This window comes from Dunckerocampus dactyliophorus, chromosome 3, assembly GCF_027744805.1.
Source record: "Dunckerocampus dactyliophorus isolate RoL2022-P2 chromosome 3, RoL_Ddac_1.1, whole genome shotgun sequence".
Taxonomy (NCBI): domain Eukaryota; kingdom Metazoa; phylum Chordata; class Actinopteri; order Syngnathiformes; family Syngnathidae; genus Dunckerocampus; species Dunckerocampus dactyliophorus.
In genome coordinates, this window is record NC_072821.1 from 7,458,858 (window position 1) to 7,477,825 (window position 18,968).

The 18,968-nt window shown below is 40.0% G+C and overlaps 2 protein-coding genes across 4 annotated transcripts; one reads left to right on the forward strand and one right to left on the reverse strand.

Moving 5' to 3' along the window:
- Window positions 1-51: 51 nt before the first annotated feature.
- On the forward strand, window positions 52-12,164 carry gnpnat1 (glucosamine-phosphate N-acetyltransferase 1). Its single transcript, XM_054771024.1, has 6 exons — window positions 52-1,396; window positions 3,479-3,649; window positions 4,719-4,781; window positions 4,866-4,993; window positions 5,093-5,154; window positions 6,415-12,164. Exons 2-6 carry the CDS (start codon window positions 3,496-3,498, stop codon window positions 6,560-6,562), a joined length of 555 nt encoding a protein of 184 aa, XP_054626999.1. The 5' UTR covers window positions 52-1,396; window positions 3,479-3,495; the 3' UTR covers window positions 6,563-12,164.
- Window positions 6,623-17,615, reverse strand: styx (serine/threonine/tyrosine interacting protein). Of its 3 annotated transcripts, XM_054771022.1 has the most exons (12): window positions 17,597-17,615; window positions 13,443-13,717; window positions 13,127-13,159; window positions 12,635-12,688; window positions 12,449-12,546; window positions 12,300-12,360; window positions 12,164-12,200; window positions 12,033-12,072; window positions 11,538-11,588; window positions 11,247-11,319; window positions 9,319-9,409; window positions 6,654-9,228 (listed from the first exon to the last, which is right to left on the reverse strand). In XM_054771022.1, the coding sequence occupies exons 2-12, from the start codon at window positions 13,500-13,502 to the stop codon at window positions 9,155-9,157; spliced, it is 672 nt and encodes a 223-aa protein (XP_054626997.1). In that variant the 5' UTR covers window positions 13,503-13,717; window positions 17,597-17,615; the 3' UTR covers window positions 6,654-9,154. The 3 variants fall into 3 exon arrangements, with proteins under 3 accessions (XP_054626998.1, XP_054626996.1, XP_054626997.1); XM_054771021.1 differs by lacking the exon at window positions 17,597-17,615 and having other exon boundaries at window positions 6,629-9,228; window positions 13,443-13,523; XM_054771023.1 differs by lacking the exons at window positions 13,127-13,159; window positions 17,597-17,615 and having other exon boundaries at window positions 6,623-9,228; window positions 13,443-14,776.
- Window positions 17,616-18,968: the final 1,353 nt, after the last annotated feature.

An 18,968-nucleotide genomic window follows, 5' to 3' on the forward strand; every position in this document is an offset into this window, starting at 1 on the left:
TGCTACACTAGGGATACCCATACCAGCAAGATGATCATCGTTGGCTCACTTAAAATTATACGCTAATCATTAACATAAATATCCTTTTTGATAATCGTTCATTTTTATGGCTCCTAAAAGTTGAGGCGATGGGATCTTCTCTTTGCTCGCTATTTGTGGGTGTTAAAAGACTGACAAGCGAATCGATGAATTCACTTCATTTTTGCAACATTATACATTTGTGTTATAACTTCATCAATGCTGAAAAGCCTTTTTTGGACTTATTGTTACCATTGCCTAAAGATCACTATGGTTCCCACGTGATGGATAATATACGTACATCTAGTTTTTGTATACATATTCAATAAAAGAAGAGCAGTTACAGCTTTATAGCAGAATATAACAGACTATTCATTGTGAAGAATATACAGTATATAAAATAAACCAAAAGGAGGAAAAAAATATCGATTAATACAAATTCCCCCCCCCCCACACACACACACACACACACACATATAATTAAAATATTAAGTGGCCTTGGGTCCCTTATTAATATTTTGTAAATGCGCTATAACACTTTTTAATATTTGATCCCAATATAAGACTTATTTTTCGCTTTGGGGTGGGGGAAGGCTGAAAAAGATGTCGCTATATTTGAGGTCCACCAACAGGTGGTGCCAAATGACTTGTTTCCAAGCTGGTCAGAGCTTTTTTTCCTGTCACACACACACATACACACACCAGTGACCTGGAGCGAGAACTACAACACCGGTTGGAAAGAAAGTGATACGGTGCAAATTTTAAGATTGTTATTTCAATTATATTTTAAAAATATTTTATAAAATATTAATAAAACTCTTAAATGTGATATATTTGGGTCAGTAGGTAATTATCTCACTACTATACCTACTATGCTACAGTGTACCGTGTATGTATGCTGTTGACTACAGCCAGTAGTATGTTGCGATCGGGTAAACTCGTAATTAGACAAGTGAACAGTACATTTATTTTCGTACTTAAAACAGTCTGAGCCCTTCGGCTGTCTGTGTTAAAATAATGACGGATGCGTCAAAAACGTAACGAAAAATGTTTTAATTAACAAAAGGAGCCAGAGATAACCGATGTCGACATGAAACTTTTTTTTTGTAAATATGACACACCGGCCATTTAAAGACATTGAATGACGTCATCTGGGAGCGCCCACTACTACTACCAGGAAGTGCGCCACGTCACAGCACAGACGCAAACAACACCCATGGTGGTGTGGATCAGGCTATTCAAAAACCATGCTTCATTCCGAATGTGAATCATGTTGCCCGACCTACTGGGGAACTTGTAAAAGACTTTGACTGTGACAGTACTTTAGTTCAGCCCGGGAATTAAACCCTGTCGTCTGTTCTGTGTGGTGTTTTTATCGGTAAGTACTTTTAGCTAGCCGGCTACCCTGTTGTCATTGGTAATAGTTCGGATAAAATGTAAAAGTTTTTTCGTCTAGACATGTGACACTTTTGCTCTTGTGTGACTGTTGTTTCAGTTGAATTTGGATATCATTTCTAGTCATCATTTAATAAAAAGAAACATTGAACTTTGGACAAGAAACCGCCTCCTCCAATTGGAATTTTAATTGATATAGTCAGTAATAAAAACAAAACCCATCCCTCCGGACGATTGTATTGTTGAGTACAGGTTTATCCAACTAGATATGCGGTGGGTACTTTTTAATTTTTTTTTTTTACTTCACCGAGTGGCTAATATAGTCATAAATTAAAACAACATAAGCAATGTTTGTGCTGGTCGCAGATCCACTATACAACAAGACCTACTGCGAAAAGGTTAGTCAAAGAGCCTACACTGTATATGATGACCGCTATGCTGTTTAAGGGCCCTATCGTAACAACACTACTCAAAGATCCTCTATGAGAGGCTCTCTCGGCTGTTTTTTAAGACCTGCAACTAAGCTTGCTAGTTGAATAGCCCCGCTTTAGTGTGCATTGAATGTCTGACAGGTGTAGATTACATTCAGTAGCCTTCCTAATCACAATCTTGAAAGGATGATTTACTATAGGTCTGATCATGTTGTATTGCTTTAGTCTTATCAGGCTGTGTCTAATGACTGACTGCCTATTGAGTGTCCTCGCTAGTAACATGGGGACTTGGAGGCAGTGACAACAGAACAATAAGGTGTGACCAGTGTGTCCTGTTGCTATGGAAACTTGCCCAAGGTTAATGTTTGTGCTGAATGAGTCCTTGTGGGGTGGGGCCTTATCCTGTTCTGCGACTTGGACCAGATCCTGTAAGGACAAACAGGATTTTATGACTTTCAGTACATTGTCTGGCACACTGGCTTGTAAACGAACGTCATTACATTACAAGTAACACTTGAAATGCTTTCGTTCATTACATAAGTGCTTGCTGAATACGTGCAATTAGAGCATCTACTTAAACAGCTAAATAAAATAGTGGGACATTAAAAGTCGAATGCTGTTGAGATTGTGGAATTAGACCCCATTTTTTGGGGGGATAAATACGACGCTAAAGTTGCACATGACTTCGGAGTTTGGACTGTGGAACATCAGCTTACCTCATGAAATCTCGACTGGTATCGACAGTGATTTTTGTTTGGCATCTTTTTCCTTCACATATTCCATACCTCTACATGTCGTCATTTGTTACCAGTGCTAACGGTAACATTGTTACTAAAGTGATATTTTTCCTCATTTTACAAGTTTATTCTCATAAAATTGCAAGTTTTTTCTCATTAGAAAATTGTTCTCTTAATATTTGGACATAACTCTGGTCAAATTTCTGCTGTTGATTTTTTTTTTAATTTTATAATTTTCCAAATATTTCAACTTTCTTCTCCTAATATCTAGACTTTATTCCCATCTTATAAATTTCCCCCAACCTAAGTTTCCAAAAATTACAACTTTATTCATTTTTTTTACTTTAAAAACCAAAAATACAACTTTTTTTCTTTAATATTTCAACTTTGTGCTACTGAAATGACATTTTTCCTCATACTATTACTTTATTGTTGTGAAATGATGGCTTTCTTTCCTTGCTAGATTACACCTCTTCTCTTAATATTTGGACTTTTGATTGATTTTACCATTTTTGCTGCTGCTGTTGTTGTTTTCCGTGTTAAATTACATTTTTTGACTGTGCTGCGGGCCGATAAAATCCCAGCCGCGGGCCGCAAATGGCCCCCGGGCTGCACTTTGGACACCCCTGGTTTATAAGCCTGGAACAAGTCATAAAAATGTATCTGAAAAGGTGTGTGAACTCTGAGTCAGGAGTGACCAGAGTACAGTATTTGTGTTTGACAAGTCAAGGTTCTGCATGACGTAAAACAAACACACCTGACATCCAACTAGCATCATTTTAGCACACTGGGTTGATGTTAAATCCTCCTCTGTCACTGTAGTACATGCAGCACACGCACATGTTGCGCATGAGTGTACAGTACAGTATACTTAGAACACGTTTGTGTGTCTCCCAGGACTGAGGCCGTGTGACATGCTGCTGGACGAGACTCCGCTGTTTGAGCCCTCTCTGCTTCAGGAGTTAGACTGGAGTGACAACAGCGTCTCTTTCTGCCCCCTCATCTCCCCCTCCAACCCAGGGGAAGGCCTGGTGCTGAGGCCCCTCTGCACCGCTGACTTCAACAGGGGTGAGTTGGTTGCTTCATGGAGAACCGTCTCCAAAATCTAACATAAAGTAGTGGGGTTTTTTTTTCTTTTTTGTGGTTGTTTTCCACTTAAGCACAGATGTAGCACAATTGATTTTTGAAAATACTTCCAAGTAATATTTGAAATGGTGTTTGCATTTCATTGTCATTGAAGTGCAAAAACGAGCCAAGCGCGTTAAGAATGAAATGTATGGCAGCTTTGTTGATGAGGTTTCTTTTTACGATAAGTCCAGTGATGCGCAGGCAGAAAACTGATGTCAGGTAGGCAACCCATGGCCTTGTTGTGGCTCCTTTCTATCATGACAAAACAAAATAAAAAGATTATTTATTTGGAATGATTAACTATATATTATTTTATTTGTTTTATTATATCCTGGAGTTTGAAGTGAAACTTTAATATTGAATTTAAAAAAATGTTTCTAGTAATTAAAATATGTGTCACATCCACATCTATGGTGGCTGCCTTTACCTGCAGGCGACTTCTTGAGCGTGCAGTCCTCATGGTAAGCTAACCATGACTACATCACAATAGCCTACGGTGCTGTGTCAAACAGATGAACTTTAAACAGGTGAGAACACCAGCATTTAAAAGGCTGGTCTTTTTCAGAAAAAAAAACCCCATTTATTTCAGACCCATCAAGAAACGTTCCGAAATTGATAGAATACTTTTGATAGTATATCGGCCCAAATGCGACTTCTTTTCGCATTTCAGTCTCTTCCTACTGCTTAGCGATTGCGGGAGCGACTACAAATATCGGCTACATTTTCACCGATATTGATTAATCGGTGGTACGTCATAATCGGCCTGCCTGTGATTCATACACGCTGCCACCCATTATCACCATCTGCTACCACACAGCATTGCTGTGAGACTACTGACTTTGTGGATTACTTTGAGTTTTTCTGGTATTTCCCATTTTGTAAAGTCCTCCTTAATATTTGGTTGGAGGAACAATCATCCAGGTTGGGCGCTGCATGCCGGCACCAGTTGCCCAGTGTGAGTGCCTCTTAGAAGATGCTCCAAGATGAGTCTCCTGTGTTTATCTTTCAGGGTTCTTTAAGGTTTTATCTCAGCTAACTGAGACGGGCGACGTCACAGCAGAGCAGTTCACAAGTAAGCCAAGACTTAAGTCTCCTGGTGAGAGGAGCCCTCATACAAGATTCTAAAATGAATACAAATGTGTTTGTTGGCTTGCAGAAAAGTTTGAGCACATGAAGAAAACCGGTGACTACTATGTGGTGGTGGTGGAGGACACACATCTTGGGCAAATAGTGGCCACAGCCACTTTGATCACTGAGCACAAATTCATTCATTCTTGTGCGAAGGTAGGTTGCAGCCCCCCAAATCCTGTATTGGGATAAGTCAAGGTAAAGGTGTGCATACTTGAGTACTCAGTACTCTTTTCTATGTGGGCTTGTTTGTAGAGAGGCCGAGTGGAGGAGGTGGTGGTCAGTGACGTTTGCAGAGGAAAACAACTTGGAAAACTGTGAGTAGAACTCTTTCAGCCCCCCCACCCCACCCCACCCCACCCCACCCCACCCCAGCCCGGCCCCAAAACAAAGACACTTTCTATTACCTTCCAGCCGATAGTTGTTGTTGTAGATGTTATTTCCTCAAATAGCGGCCTCCGCTCGAGTGAATAAAATGCCTCAATAAATCTGGGTGTGCACTTTAACAAATAAATGCCCCCGCGGCCCCCTCTAGGTGGCATTTTCTATGACTGACACCCCCATGTGTCACCATAGTAGATGTTCGTACCACAACACACACTGCGTACATGGCATCTGTAAAGCTGACATCTACGGTGTACTAAAGAACATGACAAAAACACACTAAACAAAAGAACATGTTGTGTTATTTCTTTATTGGTAGATGTTTGGTCCCCGTGGCTGGACGAGTTGGATTTATGTTATTTTACAGAAAGAAAATAAGGTTTAGCGCCTGGCAATAAATACCAACAAGTCAATCGAACCGAAGCCGAGCCTGGGTCCATTAAATAAGCAAGCTGGGCGCTCAGATTGGTTCAGCCGATGAATGGGCAGAGGAGCGAGAGACGTCACCTGCGCTGTTTTATCGTCAGGTTCCGCCCTGGCTGGGCAATCCGGACCTGCAAACAACTAAAAGGAGTCAGGTTGCAAACGAGAGGGCACAGCGTTTAACAGTAGAAAAGTCGTATAGTTTCGGTTTCTCGGGGCTCGCCACGTCAGTTTGGCTCAGTTTTTACGCCGGATGCCCTTCCTGATGCAGCCTTCCATTTTATCCGGGCTTGGGACCGACACGGCAGAGCTACATCGGATAGGTGTTGATGTAATGGCCAGGGATCGATCCCGTGCTGGCAGGTATGGAAATTGATACATTTCCAGGTCAGGAAAAGTGTGGAAACTAGAAACTCAAGTATGGAAAAATATTCATGTTTCCAAGAGTGTTAGCACTGTTGTGTTTCCTAAAAGATAAAATTATGAAAAACTAAAAAAAAAAGAAGAAATGGATCACTTTGTTTTTCTAAGGCACTTGCTGGGGCAGCTAAGATGTTTGTGTGAGAGCACACAGTAGGCGACAAATCCCGGAAAGCATTTGGGATGATGGCCAACCCTTTGCTCTTACCTTCCTCCAACTTTGTATGAGCTACATTACCTAGCTGTAATCTCTTATATGGTGACGTAATGGCGTTCTTATTAAGAATAATGAATAAGACAGAATAAACACATGATACTAGCGCTCTCCCCCCCCATCTCTCTCCTCTCAGGTTAGTCTCCACACTTACTCTGCTCAGCAAAAAACTCAACTGCTACAAAATCACACTGGAATGTGCATCCAAAAACGTGGCCTTCTACCAAAAATTTGGCTACGCGTCTTCAGACGAGACGTACATGCAGTGTCGCTTCTCCAACTGAGGACCTCAGCCGGTGTCAATCCCACTTGGATTTGGGTACCTGGTACCTGGACCGCGTCTACGCCGGCCAAGGAATCACTTTGTGGTTTGGATTGTGCATTGTCGAGTCGTTTGAGGAGCGTCGTCCTGACTTCAGAGCAGGCGTGAACTAAAAACACATGTCGAAGCCCCGACGCAGCCATTGTGGTAACCATGGCTACCTCCTGAATGCAAAGCTCTGAAGAAAAGGATAATCAGTTACTGTAAATGTTTTATTTTGTTACAGTGATGGCTGGCATGTGGTGACATAAAATATGAATTGAATTAGCCAGGCATCTGCAGTTAGCGTTGAATGTTCATGCTGATGTTCTTAAAGACAATAATTACAAATAATTTACCATCCAAAGCAAGGAACCAAAGAGGCTTTGAAGTATGATTACAACACTAACCAGTACTTCATTTTTTTTTTTTTTTGGGGGGGGGCTAAAAAAAAGAAATCAACAATGACACAAATAATCTTGCATATTTGTGATATTGGTATAAATCCTACATATGTTCAGTAAGTAAACACAAAGGTTCAGATGCTGTGTGACAGACTGGAAGGGTGTATGGAAGTGAACATTTTCTACTTGGACCGCTGCAATGATCGCTTCTTGTGATGGGACATGAGTGCAAAAATGATATTTGTAAATTCATATTTAATTTTTTTCCCCCCCTATCTGGGCAACACAGGGACATAGCCTATTTAATGTAATTTATTGCCACATATACTGTATACAATGCAGCAGTACAATAAAATATCTCATATCAGTCTGTTTATGTCACATTAGTGAGGGACTGTAGTAGACATTGTATCACACCTGACATATTCTACACTTTTAATGCATCCCAATATACAACTTCTAGTGTAAAATTGGTACGCTAAACACCGGGCCTGTCACGACAACAAATTTTGTCCTATAAATTGTCAATCCATTAACATTTTTTGAGACCATTTTTATTCATTAATTATATGGCAAAATAATGAGTACATCGTATCAAGAACAATCAACTTTTAATTTCTCAAGAGTATTTAACATTGTAATTGGAATGTCAAGAGCCTTTAAATAAATGAAACAAAAAAAGACCCCCCAAAAAAACTCGATGAAAATAAAATGGAGTCTTGTCTTTTCTAGCAAAAACTGCACTTAAATAAAAATCACAATAAGAAAAAAAACACTAAAAAACCACACACGCAGTTATGTAGTGTATTGTTAAACTAATGTAGGGAGTCATACCGTATTTGAGCTGGACCACATCTCTCTGGTGGCGGAGTAAAATGCGATCTTTGTGATGTTCTTCATCACGTCTTCTTTCACTGGGTTATACAGTTCAGGAATTGCTGTTTGCGACATGTACATGAATACGTTATCCCTGGCAATTCGTACTGTTAAACATTTCCCGAAATGTTGGCTTTTCAACCATATCGAAAGGTTGCATTTCTTTTGCAATGTATGTAGCGAGCGACACTGTCTGTGAGCATGCGCTATTTTGCGCTGTTTCGTTTTATATTTACTTTGCCGATCAAATGCCCCAGTAAGCGTTGACTGTCGGGACGAAGACTCTGCTGCACCGCTACACTGGAGCTGTGGCATTCGGCTTAGAAACCATGGCTTTTGAGCCTTCATTCATGTTAGCGTTTGCTTGCTAACTGCCAGCACTCTGTGCATCCACTCACTAGTAGCCCCGTCTCCACGTATTGGGGGACAAAGAGGCTGAATGATATGAGAGGAGGGCTCGCGATCTCTGTTCATTCCACTATAGAACCAATGCGCGCAGACATGCAGAGTGAACCCTCTTGTCATCCAGCCAGTGTAGAACAGAGAGGCACCGAAAACAAACAGGCATATATGCACATGTCAATTTAACGAGGCGGCAAAATTAGACTTAGTTCTTTTTTTAATCGTTTGATTAATCGATTATCCTGACAGGTCTACCAAACACTTAAGTGTTCCCAGCCTATTCCAGCTGACTTTTGGCAAGAGGCTGGGTACACCCTGGCCTGGTCACAAATGTCAACATGTTCCAAATGTCACTTGTGGATGAACAATTCCATCTAATATGTAACTATTTAAATATGAGGGATGTACAGCTTGAACAAACGACACCAACAGGAGTCAGTCCAACTTTTTATTATGCAATAACTTGTTAACTCTCCATTCTGTACGATCCAACATTAAGCCGGAAGTTAGTTTGTCCTAACACACCAAAATAAAGGCATTAACTATCCCTCACTCTCAGATCCTAAAGTTCATGCCACTTTCCCTTTTGCCCCCCCCCCCCCACTAATTCAAGTATCGAAAGTGCATTATTGCAATACTGTCCCGCTGCATATGCAAAATGCTTTAAATACTATAAAACTTGCAAAAGTCTCCCATCAGTGCATACACCTCAAGAAACAAAAAAGGTTATCAAATATGCTTGTCCCGGTCAGACCTCTATGTCTCAGACATGAGTGGTCCCTCCCCCCCTTTCCCCATTAGAAAAAAGATTCAAATATCTACATTTTTAATCCTATTAAAAATGTCAAAACAAAAGGAGTGCAATGCGCCACGTGGCTAAATGTAAGCAAGGCTCATCCATTGTGTGCTGTTGCGACCTGCATTGCTCCAAAGTCCTCGTCGTCTTCCAGGCTGCGCTTAAGGCTTCCTGTTCCAAGACATTTGGACAAGTGCATGTCATGAACACTGTTTTGTCAAATAAATCCACGTTACAGTGAATGGGGGATTGTGTACAAACCTGGCATGCCTGCTTGTAGGAAGGAGCGGCCCAGCTGCACGGGTGACATCATCTTAATGGTGAGTTTGGCGAGGTAGATCGCTTCATACTCCTACAAAACAAACAGATGACCACTGGCCTTGCCACACTTGCTAATTCCACCGTCAGGATACGTTACTTTTGTAGTCATTTAAGGTTTTTGGAAAGTGTTGACAGTTTGTGTGATTAACAGTACTTCAAATCTCACCATGGGCCAAAACCGGCAACAAAAACAGTGGAATCGGCTGAAGTCAGTCCTGCTTATGTCGCCAACGTGTTTGTCTAACAACTCAAGTCCTTGTCCACAGTGTTATTATTGTCAACATACAGGGTTGACTGCTTTCGACATTAAAAACTGGATGATTTTTATGAAAATGTTTCCATATGTGCCGACGTGAAGTATTGTCACTATCCCAGAATTGTCAAATCCCTGAATCACAGCTCAGAACCATACACAATACATTTGTCCCTCCTTTATCGTGGTTAATTGGTTCCAGACCTGACCGCGTTAAGTGAGTTCCCGCCAATAGAATTTAATATATATATATTTTAATAAAACACAGAAAACCTGTTTATGACTTTCTAAATACAATGTTTACCATTATTGGAGCCCTGTAGACAGGAAATAAAACCCCTACAGTCACCTTTACATTCCTATTATTCTTTGTTTACAAGTCATTGCTTAACAGTAATGCGCAGGCTACGGGATCACTGCAGGGACATAAGAGATGGCCGCCGCTTTACACATAGCATGCTGCCGAGCTAACTAGTTAGCCTCCAATTTCTTTAGAATAACTTATGAAAGGGTTTCAAACGGAGTGAGGAAGAAGGACAAAGTAGTAAGAAGCCAAAAACCTACCACTTCCACACGGAATGGGAGGAGAACACGCTGACTCCATGCAGTGTTAGGGTAATGTTATGTCATGTCTCATCAATGTAACATTCCTGATGCCAAATGACCAGAATACTACGTATAACTTGTCTTTCAATATGTTTGTATGTATGACAAACAATAGGCCATAGTCAACCATGAAACAGTGATCGTTTATTAATACATTTTTGAAAAAACGCAATAGAGTCAGGGAGCGATGTTCGAACCGTGACTGCTTTCTCTACATAAAATATGAGACCCAAAACGATCATTTTTCTGAAAATTGTTCCAAATGTGTTGACGTGTTAAGTATTGTCAATATCCCAGAATTGCCCAATCCCTGAATCACTGATCAGAACCATTAACGATAATCCTGTCGTGGCAGTATTATCTGAAAATAGAAGGTTTTATCAAAATTAAAATATGCACAAATAGAGAAAAACTATGTCAACAAACTGCTGTAGGCTCAAAAATCCTTTATCGCCAATTTTCCTCATGTCTCTGGCCAAAGTGAATGTAAATGTGCAAGCAATGGTGAGTTTCAGTTTCAGCTATGTTAACAACCGCCGATGCTGATGTCACTAAATGAGTCCAAGGGGTGTTGATAAGCAGATTCCTCTGTATAAGACATGTTTTGTCAAATGGTGAATGAAACTGCAATTTACCACTCAGTACAGCAACCACACCAATTGTCCTTTTGTTCACTTATGTATGAGAATGCATAAGAGAAATTTAGAAGACATCCAGCGGATACAATGTGGTTGTATGCTATTATTTCTATGCGCAAAGTACTCTGTGCAGCACTAATATCGCCAAGCCTCGGTAGGTTTATCCTTATAGCACACATAGAAACTTGAAAATGAATACATGGTATTTTAGGGACGAACGTAGCATCCGCATCTTTTGCCCTTGCTGCTCAGTACAATGTGTCCAGTGTCCACAATCATCACGTGAGTGCACACATTGTTTCAACACAGTGGCTACCACTCTTGCCAATTCATTCAATTCAAAGCCAACTTCTCAAAAGTTTTCAGCTCACCTGAAGCTGATGCACAAATCCCACATTGGGGTTAATGCAGAACCTCCTCTCCTGGATGTGGCTGAACGCATCCCTGGAGGGAACACAGATGTCAACAACTAACATATTTCACAGCTGTGCTACTTCCTTTTGGCAAAATTTGACATTTACATTAGTTCTAAAATTTCTAAGTCTGGTCTGAAATTGTGATTTGTCTCCACTCACCATGATGAGTATACGTTGGGGTGTGTGCCTTTAAGTAAGTACTGCATTTAAATAGCACTTGCATAAAAAATAAGCTTAAAAACTCACCTGTATTTCATTCCAAATGTCTCCATTAGGTATGCAATCACTAAGGCAGCACTGAAAGTGGAAAAGTACATTTTGTAGTAATTTTACCGATTATACTTATTATCAGAATTATATTACCAATTTTTAAAATTACCTAACTTGTGTTAGCAGAACACCCCCAGAATATTTAGTACAGTGGAACCTTTAGGGTTGAATCAATCAGTTTCGTGGATGCTAGCTGGATTTTAATCCAATTGTTCCCCTAGGAATCTATAGGAATTTACCACAGCTGACAAAGCTGCAATGGAGTAAGTGTTGTTTAAAGAAAAAAACAATGAAGAAAAAGCAAAAAAAATAAAAAGTTCATCCTTTGAAGTTGTACGAGTCATGCAGACCGTGTTTCGAGGCATGTTTTTCCACAAAATGATTGGTACCACTGCATACGAATTCAAACAATACATCACTTCATGCAGGTGAACTGTGTCAACAAAGTGAAGCAATACTGAAACAAAGTACCTTCTTGAGATCCCTGCATTACCATGAACCAGTACCTTCCCTAAAGGACAACATGTGTTATAAGATTAAAAAAAACAAAAAAACAACGGAAACACACTTTTGGTGCTGTGATATGAGTATGTTGACCTTACCTCCTGTTGCTAAACAGCCATCAATAAATTCTTTAGTCTGTTAGATGAAACGCAGAAGTGTAGGTTAATAATACGAGACAAATGCCGCCGCCTTTACATAGTGGAAAGACAGGAAATAAATAACTTTAGAACTCACTGTGGGGAAAAATCTGATGATATTTTCCACTGGATTGTCTGCAATATCTAACACAAGGTATCTGCAAAATGACAAAAGTCCAAAATGTCAGACAGGTGAGCAGTGACAAAACATGCACAATCTTTGTTTGCGCTTATAAATAATGTTACCTAAATGTATGAGGGAAATTAGGTTTGATAAAATTGGCTTCGATGTCTTGTCGGACACACACAATGTGCGTTATGCCTTGTCTCTCCAGAACCTGCAGCTGTGGCAACATAACACAAATTGTGTATATACTGTAGCTTATCCCACACACAAATTAACGTAAATATTATTATTATTATAATAAATACCTTGCTTTTCATTGCAGCAGAGTAAGGACCTAAAAACAGTCCTGGTAATATTTCCTATGAAACACACACACACAGTCACATACATATATCCTCACTGGACACTTCATTAGGTACACTAGTGCTGTATAAAAGTCTTCCATTACTGGCAAAACAACATAAATAACTTCAAGTATGTGTTCTTTACCACTTGCATCTACAAACACAATAACACACATACTGAAAATGACTGGCATCTCGTATTGGATGTCATAACATTGCGCAAATCTACCTTATACGTTATCGTGTGGGTATATTAAGCGCAATTTTAAAATCTACACTTATGTTTTAATGTTTATGCAGTGAATCCTATTGTTATAGCAATTTATTAATTACATTTATTAGTTACTATTTGTCAGTTGACTGCTATCTAATGTAAGAAAACGTAAACATGTCATTCGTTCCGAGCTAGCACACAACCACGTTGAACGCCTAAAGGGTTGCGATTTAACATACCTGCATTTCTCTTCTCATTGGATAAGCCCAGTCCTGTCAAGTAGAGATTTACATTGATAAAACTGAGGTTAATTATCAAGAACGTGCATCAATAACAGAGCTTTACTTCATGACGTGGCTAAAGATAGCTGGCTAATGGTGTTAGGCTAGGCTAGTTAGCGGCGTTAGCTCCGCCGACAAATACTGTTAATTTGACAGTACAGTCACTTTGACGTAAACAATAAGTGACACGATTTAGACATTGCTACAAAGTGTAACAGTACTTAGCGGCGGTTAGCCCCCAGGTACAGTGGAGCTGAGGCGTTCAAGAACCCACCAGAAGGTCCTCCTTAGCGGCAGGCAGAGACGGAAACTCAAGTTTAATCTCGTCGTCCATTCCGCTCAGGGTTCGGTCACTCGCCGGTCCCCCTCGTTGTGGCGACGAACTCTGCTATTATCTCTCGGCTGACTGGGTTAGCTCCTCAATCTATGTAGTAATTTGTTGCCAGCGTCTACATGCATGTCCGCCATGCTGTCTCCCAGTGACACAAGTGTCACGTGACCACACAGCCAACACCACCCGGCCTCTTTTTGGGGGGGGGTAGGGAGGGCCTAAATAGAAAGCAAAAGCAAGGCCGACATCTGGTGGGCAAAGTAGGAAATGCACAAATAAATCGCCATCACCATTTTTATGTTCCAGACCCGAGCGTAATTAGTACATTTCCGCGAAGTATGATTCAACATTAATAAATTCAATATTGTCATGGTTAGACTGAGCATACCTGTTTATGACGGTTAAATACGGTTTATACCCTTATTAGAGTCCTTAGACATGAAAAATAACACCCTAGAGTCATCTTTGCGCTCGTATTATTCTTAGTTCATGCCATGTCGGACTTTGCATCCACGACTGACTATGCAGTGCAAGTTAAGGCAATGTAAAGTATGGTGCTGTCTAATCAATGTAACATTACTGACGCCTAGTAACCAGTGAAATGCAAAATCACAGAACAACAGCCTCAAGAAGCGCTTCCCTGAGATCCATGATGAGGTCATACACCTTAAGGAGGAAAATAGAGCACTGTGTAATGATACCAAGGCACTGCAAAATGATATTACGGTACTAGAAGATGACAATGCTGGCTTGCACGCTGCTCTTAAGGAGGTTAAAAACCCTTTGGAGGAAAATATATCACTACGCAATGACATCAAGGTACAACAGGATGATATCAAGGTACTACTGGATGATAATGCTGCATTGCGCCGCACTCTTGAGGAAGAGAACGACGCAAAGGAAAAAAACTGAACAAATGAAAAATACAATTGATGAGATGCACCAGAATGCACGAATAAACGATGCGATCCTCACGGGGCTCCGAATTATACACAGGTCAAATGACACGGCAGTCCAGGACAGAGGACAACCAGATGAAATGGATGTTGCTTCAACGAAGCAACAAATTGCCAGCTTTCTACAATGAAAGGAGGTGGATGTAGATATCGACAGCATCGATACTTCCACCCCGCTGTATGGCAGAAACAACGCCACGCCCGTCATCATCGTTCACCGACAGGGAATTCAAAACTGCACTGCTGAAAAAGTGCTGTTGTTCCAACGTCAAGGACAAAGCAGACAGTGAGACTTCAATAGCCACTACATTTTTACATCGACGTTATTCTGATACTCTATATTTCTTATAGAGAAGCTTTAAAAATAACATTGTAGATTGCTAAGGTGCCTCGGAAGTAAGCTTTTCAGCACATTTGCGATCGGAACATAAAGGGGACAGATTGACGTAATTTAGTCGTCACTTTATCTGATCATCTTCAAGCGCAGTGACAACGTCCATTAACTTCCCATCATGACAACGAGGAAATTGCTTCTGAATGGCCTCAAATATTGCTTTTAGACTGAGCATGAATCATGTATCAGGGGATCCATGCTAGTTTGTCTGTAGAGCTGCAGTAGCCTGCAAAGCGCACTAGATAGGAGCAAGAGACCACCTTTGAATCACACATCAGCGTCCTGTGGAGCACAGCCTGCCACGTGGTGTCTGTGGGAGCAGCCATGTTGGATACTGATTGTTTACACCACTTTATTTACATGTTGGTGCTTGACAGGGTTTTTTTTGTAGCACCGCGAGCCTCCCCTCAGAGAACATAACATTTTTGAGCCACCCCTACTCCATGAAAAAATGATTTTTTGTTCACCCCAAATGTAGGAACCAAAAATCAATCCATTTGGCCTTTGAAATAACTGAAGTTAGCTTAGCAGGATTGAAAAAGTGTTTCCTCCCCTGAAATCTTCTTTGAATACTGCTGTCTTATGACTTCTACAAAGGAGTAGTGGCGCTACACTGAAAAAACCCCAACAACAATAGTATGACAACAGAGTCCAAATATGAAAAGGTGTCATATTACAAAACTGTTGTTGAACAATTCCTAGAATAAATCACATTTTTTCAAGAAAAAGCCATTCAAAAAAGTTATTAGACGACAAGAAAAAAATAGTAATTTACAAGAAAAAAGTCCTAATTTTACAGGAAAGGTAGAAAATCTACCAAAAAAGGTTGGAATTTTACAAGAATTAAGTTGTAATATTACACTGAAAAGTCCTGCAATACAGTTTATGCCAATTGCTAACACACATTCTGCAAAATTTGGCTCGCTGTGTCAAAACAGTACACACAAGCAAGATGAGACACAACACCTCACAGCTCCGTCAAAATGAAACTCTACAATCAAAACCTAACGATATCTTCTAAAAATGTCACTATAGCGACAAGATGATACACACGTGCACCATTTTAAAACACTTTCAAATAAACAGCGATGTGTTTTACACAAAACACTGAAGTCTAAATATTTGCATTCCTGTTATGTATGTTAGGTAGCGTGGCCAGAGCAGACTTGTCTACTTGCTGTACTTTTCCACTTGCTTGGCCTTGCGTCTTTATCTCATCGCACCCGTTGCTTTGCCGAGTTAAGTCTCTAATGTAGCAAACTGCGTGTAATGTTGTACAGCAACCTGTGTGTGTGTGTGTGAGTGAAGGAAGAAAAGCTCCGTGTGTCATGATTAAATCAGCGGGGCAGAGGTGCAAAGATTAGCATGTCGTATCACCTGAAGAAAAGCTGTGGGTTTGAACTTAGCGGCTCACTGTGAGGCGTTTGAGTGATCTCTCCACGCCTGCTTCGGTTTTGGGCTGCAGGTGGAGGGATCAAACACACACAGACACTTTGCAGTCAGAAATTGCAGCATTTTCCACCACAAGTCAAGATGTCTATCCATCTATATCTGTCTATCTGTTTATGCAAGCGATGCTCAATGTCAGTGTTAATGGACAGACATCGCATTGCATTTGTGTGCAAGTGAAAGGGCGCGTTAGAGGAAAATTGTATAAGACTCAAGCGTTCATTCCTTCTGATTAATACCTTAACCAAGCCGTCGGTGACTCAACCAGGCTATTCAGGACGCTTTTTTTTCTTCCTTCTGACAAGACCTGACTCATCGTAGGTCCTTAATGAGGCAGGATTGATGGCGTGCCTCATCACAACCAGCCAGGGGACAAACGCCCTCCAATAAACAGAGCGGTAAACACACAATTAAGGCCCACATATCATCATCACTCCATTATTACATCCTTCCAATTAAACATCAAGGACACCCTCCTCGTTTGTGTCGTTTTACGCCGGTAATTAGGACTTTAGAAATGATGGCCTTGTCCGGAGACTTAATAGAAATCGCCTTGATACGTCCGTTAGCCTGTTGCAATATAATTACTTGAACATTTGTGTTTGATGCTTTCTTTACGTAACACTTTCCCGATATGAGCGTTATAGAGGACAGTTTGCAAAACAGAGCACGCCATTTACATTACAGTGTCATGCTAACTACAAAAGCAACACCAATATCATCAGCCCACAATGTATTGAATAAGGTCTAAAGTATCGCGTGTAAGATGGTAGAAATGTCTGAAAAGAAGCATCCAGGTGGCACCAAACGACTTCCCCCCCAAGCGAGTTACAGCTTTTCTTCCTGTCACTTACACACACACACACACGCACACGCACACGCACGACCTGAAAACAGTCTCAAAGGTTGCTAACCAGTTAGCAAACAACACAGGAAAAGATATGATGCCAATTTTACGATAATGGGGTGAAGCAGAGTCATCAAACAATCTAGATATTTTTAACATTGGAAACTACCAGTTGTTATTTCACTAGTATTGATTAGAAAATGTAAATAAAAATCTTTGATTTTGTCTTAAAAAACATTTGTCCAAAAATAGGTCTTAAATTTATTTAATTGATTACGTAAATTTTTTGTGTATAATTAACGCATGCGCACCAGAGCAAGCACACCTCTGTTATGACGGCAGACGGATTCGTCATCAAAAGCACGGTTGAACACGTAGCACAATGAAGCACAGTGGAGCGTCCCCACACAGTCACACAGAGTCTGACGCGCTTTTCTAACATCATTCTGACCTGAACACATCAATAGCAGTACAATTCCAACACCATATGCTGTACGTGTCTCCAACTCACACACGTCTCTAGCCGGTTTATCTTGGGAACTACACTTCCTCAATATCGTTACAAGAACGCGAGATGCATTCAGGGACACTCCGAACATCACAAAAACACCTTAAAATGCGCGTGTGTGTTTGTAAATAATCAGGAAGATAAAGGAAAAACATTAAATATATATTCTTATCATTCACTTCGTAACTCTTAACGCTTATTTTGCTAGATTTAAGTGTGCTGGAAAGTACACTGAAAACAACTACATTTACTTTACGTGATGTCTTTGATAGGAACCCCTCATTGCTCATAATAGCACAGTTTAAAGTGTGATTCAAATGTTCTGCTACTATGAAAGAGACTAGTGTGAGACAAATAGATTTTTTTTAGACTTGTGTGGTATCTTTTAGCTTAATTGACATATTCAGTTCATTTGCAGCTGTTCATACATACAGAAGGACATTTATCATTTATCCTTCTGGTCATTAAATACAGTAAAAATTGGGATATTTCAGACATAGTTGATAATGGTGATTAATCATCATTAATTCATTTAAAAACTGTGATTAATCTGATTAACATTTTTAATCATTTCACACCCCTAGTTTATATTTATGTATATTTCCAAGTCAAATTCATCCTTTATCCTTGTTATCTTTAAACTTTTTTCTTTGTTTATAAACTTATGACTTTTCTGGTAAAAATATGTCTCCCCCCCATAAATTACACTTAAATTATTGTAAAATTCTATTTTTTCTTTTGTAAATCTTTTACTTTGCTTGTAAAAATGACTTTATTAATTCAATAATTTATGTTATAATGAATGTGATTGTGATGGTTTTCTTGTAATTTTGATAATACATCGCAATATTTTGATAGATTTGATAAATATTGGCAATGTTAAAGACAATTTTTGTAAAAATAGGAAGATTATATTGTAGGTTTACACAAAACTAGTGTGCCGGCTGCAAAAATAATTTATTTAATTGCTTACGGGTATAATGGCATCATTTTTGATAGATAGATAAATAGATAGATAGACAGACAGACAGAAAGATGTGACCACAGAACACAGAATTCCCTAAACGATGCCGTGAAACTGGAGTCATCCCCATTTTCATCCCCTTGGGGAGGTCAGAAATGAAAACGTGTAGAGCAGCTGCACTTGATGGGACCGCAGCTCTCCCCAATTTATTTAGATTGGCCTTGCTTTATGCACGCCTTGGGTGGAATTCCCACGGGCGAGCTATGCATTCCAGATAAGACTGGGGAATTAAAAAAAAAGTGAGATGCCTGCGAGCAAAAACTCGAAAATGAAAGTGTCACCAGGCCGCTG